Below are 10,404 nucleotides of genomic sequence, written 5' to 3'. Positions count from 1 at the left end.
TCTCTACTACTTCAAATATTCTACATAATTTTTTTTAAATATTATTATTATTAACAGCTTATATACTCATGATCCCTGTCAAAATAATGCTGATGTGAGGAGCCAATGAGAGATCGTCTTAGGTAGTGAGCCAATGACAGGAGGTCTTGCAAGTGGTTTAGGGGCCACAATGTCATCATGGCCACACCGCCTCACAAGGAAATCCAACAAATTCGCGGAAAGAAGAAGAATTTCTTCTTAAAGGAGGCGAGGCGGGTGGTGAGCCAGGTGTCAGGGGTGCCAGGCAAGGACTGGCTGGCCGCCATAGCTAAATATGCCGCCGAGAATGGTAATATGACTTGGGGGAGGGGGGGGGTTATCCTAGGTAACTTACACTATAAATAAGTTTATTCCAGGTATACATTCAAATTCAAATTCAAATTCAAAGTTTATTCTCTATAAAGATTACAATGCTGAGTTTACAGAAATTTGGTTATTGTTTGGTTTACATGTAGTAAAATTGTGATTACAGAGTGTACCACTAGAACACCTAGCATGGCTAGGCATTTCGGGCATACTTAGTTTTATTCTTAATTGTAAAATATTACAAATTATGAGGTAAGTTGGTATTATGGCTAAGTGACTAAATACTAGTTTGTGAGTTTAGCAATGTGAATGCTTTTGTTTTGGCACAGTACATAGTTTCAGTATTGGAGTATCACAGGATTCATTATTTTAAGATTGAGATTAATATTTCTGTTTATGGTGAAATGAGTGAGTGTAAGTGTGAAGTTACATAAATTATCATACATAGCAGCGTATGTGTAGATTACCTACCAGAATAACCCAAAAATGGTCACTTATTACCTTCGGGGTATGATAATATGTATGATAATTGTACTTAGATATCTTCATTATAGAATAATAAGAAAATATAACCTTTATATTATAATAAAAAGGTAAAAGGACCCCAATGGAAATAAGTCACTCTGACTTTTTTGGGTTATCCCAGGTTCTCTACACATGCTGCTGCTGTATAGCCCTTGCGGCTTAGCGCTTCTTTTTGATTATAATAATAATACACATGCTGCTATGTATGATAATTTATGTAACTGTATTTATGTGTACCTGCACCTGAATAAACTTACTTAATTTACACATATGATAATTGTATTTGTGTACCTGTGCCTATGTAAACTTGCTTAATTCTTTGATCTGAAGCTTCGATGGGAACATAAAGCACGAGGGAACTCTGCAGTAGACCTACTGGCCCATGCTAGGCAGGTTTTACATAATTCATATGTAATATTAATGAAAATAACTCATTTTACCTTATTCCTAGTATATCTCCTTTTATTGTAAATAATTTTCACACAATTGAGTTACTTAGCTGTTTTAACTTTAAAGGTTTAAATAATAAGTTTCTACAAGAACCCCAATGGAAATAAGTCACTTTGTCCAACATATTTTGGTTTTCCTAGGTAATTTACACTATGTGTGATAATTGTCCTTATGTGTACATGTACCTAAATAAACTTACCCATCCACACCCACTCTATATTTCAAGCTCCAAGTGAAATACAAGGACCCCAATGGAAATAATTCACTTAGATTTTTTTGGGGTTTCCCAGGTAATTTTACACATATTGCTATGTATGATAATTGTACTTGTGTGTGCTTGTACGTAAATAAACTTACTAATGATGGTACTTGGCAGTTTGTTCCATTCAATAACTCTGTTACCAAGCCAGTACTTCCCTGTATCCTCTTTAAATCTAAGTTTCTCCAACTTTAATTCATTGCTGTGAGTCCTGTCTTGTTTAGATACTTGCAACACGCTATGTATATCCCATCGTTATTCCTGTTTTCCATTCGTACACTTCAATAATATCATCTCTAATTCTAAGCCTGTTTTTGTAGGAAGGGTTTCTAATATATAGAATCCACTTTATTAAGTCAGCACTGTATGGCCCTTCTGCATTTAGCATGTAGTTATGCTTGTAATAATAATAGAGTTGAAGTATAACCTGAGGAAGGACTTCTGTTATTAATACTTCTTTACATGAAGACAAGAATTCTATTAGCATTATTGCAAACACTTATGCAATGTTGTCTTGGCTTTAAATTACTGCTAACCAGAACTTTTAACTGTTTTTGCTTTCAGCTTGATTGAGATCGACATTATTTAAATTATAAGTTCCTTAGTTATTTCCTTTTTTATGGGATTAGTACCTTACACTTGTCTGCATTGAACTGTATTTGCCACTTCTCCGACTACAACATCAGCTTATCCATGTCATCCTTCAGCTTTCTTGTGTCCTCGTTAGAAATTCGATGGCCTATTTTAGTGTCACCAGCAAACTTTTATTACTATTTATTCCCTCATCAGTGTTTTTATGTAGATTGTGAACAAAATGGGTAATAACACTTAGCCCTTGTTGCACACCACATATAACAGGTCCCCATTCCAATTTTCCCCACTAATGCAAACTCTTGCGTATTTGTCAGCTAGGCTTTGGCCCTTGAAATCTACAAATTTGTCATGGAGTGAGTAGATGATGCATCTGTTTTGCATTTTCTTCTTTTAAATCTGGGAAGTAACACCTAGTTTCATGATAGAAGGAAGATAAGTGCTTCTGATAAGCTTCAAGAAGTCAGTATAAGCAACACACAGACTGTATACATATTTTATCACTAAGAATATACAAATATTGATGTACTTTTTCTGTACACATAACACTGAAATACTCTTTTATTAAAAAAGGTAATCTCAGTATTTGGTTATTTTTCTCTCTATAAACTATGGAAAATAAATGAACAATTTAAAAATCTAAGATGACAATAAATACAAATTATGTATAATAACTCTTGCTTACTCCTGAAAAATCCCTTTGTGTTTCCTTGGGCTGTGTGTAACGCAGTTTGGGAATTCCAGTTTACAGGAATGGAGTGATTTATCTTGGATACATTTAACTACTAACTTAATTATGACCATTATTATGTGCTTGGCATTAAGAAATTAATGAAACTAGCAATTATAATTTTCCACATCAGAAAATACTCATTTAAAAACATTTGCAAGAAAGGGCAATGCAAAAACACACTGTACATAACCATCCATGTGACATCCCCATCCATCCTTCAGAGTACAGACACTGTACTTCCCACCTCCAGGACTCAGGTCTGGCTAACCAGTTTCCTTGAATGCAATGTTAATTAAGAAATAATATAACATGTCAGGCCATTAGTTTCCAGGTTTGTAATTTATACTCTGACTGAAAGTGCTGTAGTTGCTAGTTGACATTTGGTTCTAGCTGTTCGTATCTCAAAAGCTTCCATCACAGCTGAAATAAAGGGAGGCACAGAAAAAAAATTGTGGAGGTAGCACCACCTCTGTTCCTCCTTGTAGCTATGGGCCTGGTATTGCATACATATCTTATTTACATTCTAATCGGTATTAGATACCATCTTTTACCTATAGATTAACTAAGTCACTTATGCATGAGTGTCATTACTTTAGAGGACAATGTGGCCTTGAAAAAAAAAGTACTGTACGTATGAAACAACTTGAAAGCATATAGCATTGATAAAATTGTGACTGGGCTTTTATGTGGTGAATGGTTTTGAAAACCAACAAGTTGAAGAATTGAGACACTTGTGCAACACATGGGAATAAAGATTCCCATGTGTTGCACAAGTGTCTCAATTCTTCAACTGTTGACTGTTGACTGTTCAACCGAGCTGTTGCTGAATAAGATACAACTTGGTTTATAGCATTTACTGAGAAGATGATTCGTTCACCAGAGAATATTATGTATTACCACTGATGTACAGGTTGTTGCTGGCCCACTACATAGCTGTTAAACCCTCCTTGATCTGGTACATACTTGGCAGGGGTAGTGGGTATTGAACCATGGATGTTGGGACACTGTTCTCTTACTGTGCCCATGGTGCCCCTGCTCTTCACTGTATCTCTTTGACACTACCAAATTTCTTGCTCGAGTATGTTATGGTAATGTGCCGATCTGGTGCTAGGCCCTCCGGTATTTTCCAGGTATGTATAATCATATACTGTATTTCTTCTTTTTTTTCTGCATCAGATACAGTAAAGAAACAATTAGGGATCACTGCAGTAGGCTTCTGGCCCATACTATGCAGGTTAACTCAAACTCAACTATTCCCACTCATGTATTGCATATGTCAAAGTACTATACAATGGTACCTCGGTATACGTCCTTAATCCATTCCAGGACCTTGGACTTATACTAAACAGGACGTATACCAAATGAATTTTCCCATAAGAAATACATATAGGGAAAATGATTAATCCGTTCCCATGAAAAAAAAAATCCTGTTACTGTTGGCATATTATACATTGATGGGGCTGTATAAAAATAATTTAAACACTGCTTAATACTAAAATACATGCATAAATACAAAATAATTAGATGAAATAAATGCAAATTTAACCTCACTTCACTTTGCTGAAAAGTCGAGTGTCTACTAGGATAGTGCTGAGAAGGGAGGAGGAGGAGGAAATGTTATTGTTTGGACGGAGAGACCCCTTGTCTTTTCTGTCTCTTTTTCCTATTTGGACCTGGTTGAAGCTCGCCAGGTTTGACTTTTACTAAAAATCTGTCCAGAGAACTTTGCTTCTGCCTTCTCCTCAGGATGTTTCGGTGTCATGACTCATTTTGACCCATACAATTTCTAGCACACAAGTCATATTCCAAACAAAGGTCGTATACGAATTAAAAATTTTCCCATCCAAACAGGACGTATGCCAAGTTGGACTTATTCCAAAGCGGACATATACCGAGGTACCACTGTATATATTTCATTGATCATAATGATGGTTATGGCACTGCAGGAAGAATGACTGGCATAAGACTCGCGAAAGGGGGAAAAATTCTAGAAAAAATGCATATGTATCATTTAAATAAATTAATGTTAAAATAGAAGTTTGAGATGCACTGTAATTGTTCATGCTGATACTTCTCTTATATCTTTCAGAGCTGCATTTACAAATTTTTCCCGAGAGAAATATTCTTCATAGAAAAATCATGGAAGAACATGAATCACAGCTTGGGTCATTTTTCAAAGGCTTGGTTGAGAAGTATTTAGAGCTGTACACAAGTGAATTAGGGATGAGTGCAACTTTGTTGTTCAACTTTGTTGGCTATGTCGGAAAAACACTCTGTGGGGAAACCAAGTTGTCAGGTAAGTATTGTATTATCTTGCATTTTTCAGATGATTTATGCAGATTTTTTGCTTGATATTTAACAGTTTTCAGTGGTTGCAATAAACACAGTATTATTGTAGCACTTTAATGAAGATTTGAGCTTTGATAGCCCACCAGTACAAAATAATTTTTTAAACACTTACTGTCTACCACTGTGACCCCACAAAGGAAGCACTTTCACTGTCACCCATTCAATTTCTGTATTGTCAGGAGGGTGCCAACCTCACTGTTCAAGTGATTCCCTAAATTGCAACATCACCACTAAAATTGTCTGCCTTTCACACCCAAGTTTTTTGTTGTGGAGACTGTACTCATTACAGGTGGTCCTCAACTCACAATGGGGTTACGTTCTGACGAACCCATTGTAATTCGAAAATGTCATAAGTCAAACGTGAATGTACAGTGATACCTCTCATATCCGAACTATATTGGCTGAGACTGGTTCGGAAACACACAGTTTCCAGATACGTGAGGGGAAAAAAGTGCCCATCTGTACCGTCATATCGCCATCCATACCCCGTCATATCGCCATAGGTGGCAGCGTTGTAGGTTTAAAATACGAGTCTAGCATCATCTGGTGGTAGGACCAGACACTGGGCTTGAATAACAGCCTCCAGGATTTCAATGACCACAGGACCATAACTTTTCAAATGGGCTGTGGGCAGTGGATGCTCCAAATACAGTGGACCCTCGGCTAATGAATGCATTACATTACGTTAAATCCGCCCAATGAAGTGTCTGAGCGTAAAAGTTTTGGCCTGGCTAACAAAAAACTCGCCCAACGTGATTCGTCCCGAACCTGTCCGTCCAGCCCGAGCACCTCATATGCCCTGCTGTAATTGTTTACAAGCCAGGGTGGCCGGTTTCATGCACACATTCGATACAATTTGTATTATTCCATTGTTTATAGTGGCAACCCTGTAGTACATAGGGTGAGAAATACTATCGTACCATGGTCAGCTGCTGCTGCACCACCATCAGCTGCTGCTGTACCATGGTCAGCTGCTGCTGTACCATGGTCAGCTGCTGCTGTACCACAGTCAGCTGTTGCTGTACCATGATCAGCTGCTGCTGTACCACAGTCAGCTGCTGCTGTACCTCGGTCAGCAGCTGCTTTACCATGGTCAGCTGCTGCTGCTGTACCATGGTCAGCTGCTGCTGCACTACTGTCAGCTGTTGCTGCACAACTGTCAGCTGTACTACTTGAAGATGTGGAGAGACTGTTGTTGGTGTGACTTAATGGGAAACAATTACCGAGAAACAATTAACCCCAGAGGGTTAGCCACCCAGGATAACCCAAGAAAGTCAGTGAGTCATCGAGGACTGTCTAACTTATTTCCATTGGGGTCCTTAATCTTGTCCCCCAGGATGCAACCCACACCAGTCGACTAGCACCCAGGTGAACAGGAAAAAATGCCTGGAACTAGTGCTCATATTGGTGAATTTAAAGCCAGCAAAGGTTGGTTTGAGAGATTTAAGAATTGTAGTGGCATACACAGTGTGATAAGACATGGTGAAGCTGAAAAATTCCAACCCCAACAAGTGTTTAATTGTAAAGAAACAGGCCTGTTCTGGAAGAAAATGCCAAACAGGACCTACATTATTAGGAGGAAAAGGCACTCCCAGGACACAAGCCAATGAGAGACAGGCTAACTCTCATGTTGTAATGCTAGTGGGGATTGCAAAGTGAAGCCATCACTCGTGTATCACTCTGAAAACCCCAGAGTGTTCAAGAAAAACAGTGTCTCATCACTCATCAGTACTCTTCAATAAATGTAAGTGTCATTTTAGCATTTATTTATATAATTATTGTGCATGTCTCTTTCTTTTCTTTGTAGGGAAATGTATATTTCATGAAAAAAAAAAAGATTTCTTTTAATACTTTTGGCTGTCTGGAACGGATTAATTGGATTTCCATTATATCATATGGGGAAAATTAATTTGGCTAACAATAATTTTGGCTAACGATGAGCTCTAAGGAACAGATTAATATCATTAGCTGAGTGTCCACTGTACTCCAAAAGTGTTTCGACACCTGCCCTTACTGCTGAAGTTTTGGTCTTGGAGGAATTGGGTTGTTGTAATTACTTTTGGAATGTTTTGGGTGCAACACTGATTCTGCAATCTCTGCATCCATCAGAGATTGCACACCAGGGTTGTCTTCATCACACTAGCCAGTTCTGCAATTCGGTGTCAAAAACCATCATACCACTACCACGTCATTGTAGGTACCACTTCAATATGCACTTATTGAGTTCCAAGCTCTGTGGCTCTGCCATCACTTTTCTTTTGGCACTTTGTGTGTACCGGTTGGCCACTAGGAGCACCGCTCCTAGTGGCCAACCAGTTGGAGAGCTGGTTGTAAATCCAAGTGGTCGGTAAATGAGTATATCACTGAGTGAGGAGAGGCTGTATTACACTGATGGTATGTAATAACAAGAAGTTGATAGGTAATCACATGCAATACCTTGATATTTCCATTGATGAAACATTTAGATGGCATCAGGTTTGCTCAGTAAAATACAGTGGTGACTTTTATGCTAGAGACAGTCTAAGGAATAGAGAGGTAATTTTGAGATGTTGAGTCCCTCAGTGCTGATAGGTGTTTGCTTCTTTGGCTTTGATCAGTCTGAAGCAGAGACACGACGATGTTGACATCTTGGAGTTGAAATTTTATCATTTAGATAACCTATTCCTTCTTCATGAAGGACACACCTCTCTCCCATAGTGACCTTTTTGCAGGTGCTCTTGTGCACTCTGTAGCTTGTGGTATGTTGCTGACTGTGCAACACAGTTTGGCCAGGGCATAGGCCTTTCCACCTTTGTAATTTTTATAATCACCAGGGTGCCTGTAGGGATCTCTGGGAACTTTTAGGGGAGTATTTTGACATTAATTTAATGTTTTTTTCAAGAGATGTTGGTTATTTAAACTTGGTATGATATTTATTTCTTTAGCATTATATTATGTTCATGGCCTTTGTTTAATTTTAATTTTTGCTTTTAGTGTGTTTTATATCTTTTGTTTTTGGTTCGAGCACTGGGTAACATACATGGTCAAAATTCTCTGTCAGTATCACTAATATTATTATTTCTGTTTGTTGTTGGGTACAATTTTTTGAAATAGTACAGCGTATTGATATTTAGTTATCCAACTAACATGGGTTTAATTTTAGGCTGCATAAATTTAAATTGTCAATTCTCAAGCTTCTTGCTATATAAATTAGGTCTAGGATTGTATGCTGCATTTATTGCATATTGTAGGCTTATGTATTTTTGTAAATTTTGCATTTTTGCCAGAACTGGCAACAACGAAACGATGTCATCCGATAAGGTGGAACCCGAAAAGAAATGTAAAAAATTAAACAGGCCTGTACCCATACAGTATTTTATAACAGATGTAATAGTGCAATATTTTTATATAGTTTTTCTAATTTTCAGATATATGGCTGCCAATGATTGCTGGAGAAGATAAGGAAGCAGCTAGGCACGTTGGAAATATGTATGGTTTAGCCCTCATGTACCAGGTGGAAAAGCTTATTGAGAAAGAAAAGCAGTCAGTGGCTGGGAAGGATGAGGCATTTTGTCAGACTGTTAGACTTGATGACTACACAAGCGTGTCATTAACACCAAGGAACACAGTCACTTCAGCTAGAGAAAGGAAGCACCATGGGCTGAAACTGCAGCCATCTTTGGCTACAGAAGTTGATAAAGCTGATCCATTACCTGCAATCACTTCATCTCTCAGTGGTAAATCACGAAGAACCTGCAAGAGGCGCTGCGTCTCTGAAAAACATAGAAACTTTTCCATCGACACGCCCATTGTTTCCCTCGAGTGTGTCACTTCTGCAGAATCGGTCATTCTGACTCCATCTGATGCTTCATCAGATTCCCTCACTAATATTTCACCTAGAGTTTCTCTCTCTGTTTGTACCTCACTAGCTGTTTCATCTACTAATTCTGCTTCACCAGTTAATCCTGCAGTATCCATCTCTACTAGTATAGGACAATTTACCTCTGATCCAGCAGATTCACTCGCAACACCTTGTAATACTTCCACAGTGTCTAGTACATCCTCAGAACACCATTCTTCACCCTGTATCTCCACAACACCTGCACCAAAATGCACAAATTTGGTATCCACATCTGTCACACGCATTAAGACTCGATCGGCCACAAAACGAATTTCAAGCACAGTACAGAGAGCCTCCAGGAGACTCGGCCCTTCAGTTGATCGCACACCCTCCAGGCTCCCCACCTCTAGAACAGCAACTCTGCCAAAAGATGCCACACGTGGGAAATGCAGCACATCCACAAAGAGAATTCGACCCAAAAATGCGTTGCCTGTAAAACGCAAGACTTTTGTGCCAAGTAACAAGCCTGTTAAAGGCACCTCATCTGCTCAACGTAAGACTTCCATCAAGCGCAAATCCTTGACAACAGCTGATAATTCAACTAGATCAGGGAGGATTCCAAAAAAGAAAACGGTGCTCGATTTATAAGCCTGAGCTAAGGCACCTAAGAGTTTAACCGTGTTTATTTTTATAGAAATTGTGTAAATTTTTTTTTTAGTTCAGAACTTTTTAAAGTTATGTTTATTTTGACTGAATACCTGCATGATGTTTCTCATAAGAATGTAAGAGGTTGGCTAAATTGATTTTATTAAATAGTTTGAAAGACATGAATGTGACCACAGTATTTTGTTCCTTCGATATATTTTCCCTGTGTGTGTAGTATAATACTTACGAGTTTAGCACTTTCTTATGAATGCAATAATCCAGCCTTTGTGGGCGAATTAATTCATTATACATCAAAGTGGGATAATGCTAAATTGCACAACTCTACCAGCCATCTTCCAGAAACATGAAGCCTTAACACGATGATGACACTGTGATGAGCAAGGTGATCATTGCAGAGGGTACAACTTTCACCACAGATCAGCTTTACGAAGTACATAAAGCGCTACAAAATCACAACTCATCAACTATGTCTGGAAAGTGAGATGCTGAATGTATAAAGGGCCAAAGCATCAGATTATGAAGGGAGCAACACTTCAGGAGACCTACTAGCCCATGCTAGGTTTGTTCCTGTCTTCTGATACAGTGTGGGCTCTGGTTGTGGATAATGTGAACTTTCTACTATTTTTTGTTCAGTTATGTTGGTTAGTATAATGAATGACTATTCAA

The 10,404-nt window shown here is 38.3% G+C and overlaps 1 protein-coding gene across 3 annotated transcripts; it reads left to right on the top strand.

Annotated features, from left to right (window-relative positions):
* The first annotated feature begins 117 nt into the window (after nt 1–117).
* Nucleotides 118–9,908, top strand: LOC128703612 (uncharacterized). Of its 3 annotated transcripts, XM_053798328.1 has the most exons (4): nt 191–328; nt 3,814–4,033; nt 4,993–5,199; nt 8,660–9,908. In XM_053798328.1, exons 3-4 carry the CDS (start codon nt 5,043–5,045, stop codon nt 9,718–9,720), a joined length of 1,218 nt encoding a protein of 405 aa, XP_053654303.1. In that variant the 5' UTR covers nt 191–328; nt 3,814–4,033; nt 4,993–5,042; the 3' UTR covers nt 9,721–9,908. The 3 variants fall into 3 exon arrangements, with proteins under 3 accessions (XP_053654304.1, XP_053654302.1, XP_053654303.1); XM_053798327.2 differs by lacking the exon at nt 3,814–4,033 and having other exon boundaries at nt 120–328; XM_053798329.2 differs by lacking the exons at nt 3,814–4,033; nt 4,993–5,199 and having other exon boundaries at nt 118–328.
* The last annotated feature ends 496 nt before the right edge of the window (nt 9,909–10,404 follow it).

This window comes from Cherax quadricarinatus, chromosome 76 (assembly GCF_038502225.1).
Source record: "Cherax quadricarinatus isolate ZL_2023a chromosome 76, ASM3850222v1, whole genome shotgun sequence".
Classification (NCBI taxonomy): domain Eukaryota; kingdom Metazoa; phylum Arthropoda; class Malacostraca; order Decapoda; family Parastacidae; genus Cherax; species Cherax quadricarinatus.
This window is presented reverse-complemented; position numbering and strand designations above follow the sequence as displayed.

Excerpts from the sequence above, each read along its gene's own strand:
- LOC128703612 (XM_053798327.2), top strand. The coding sequence starts at position 178 with ATGGCCACACCGCCTCACAAGGAAATCCAACAAATTCGCGGAAAGAAG. Across the intron at positions 329-4,992 it reads TAAATATGCCGCCGAGAATG|AGCTGCATTTACAAATTTTT; the intron begins GTAATATGACTT and ends TATATCTTTCAG. Across the intron at positions 5,200-8,659 it reads TGGGGAAACCAAGTTGTCAG|ATATATGGCTGCCAATGATT; the intron begins GTAAGTATTGTA and ends TCTAATTTTCAG.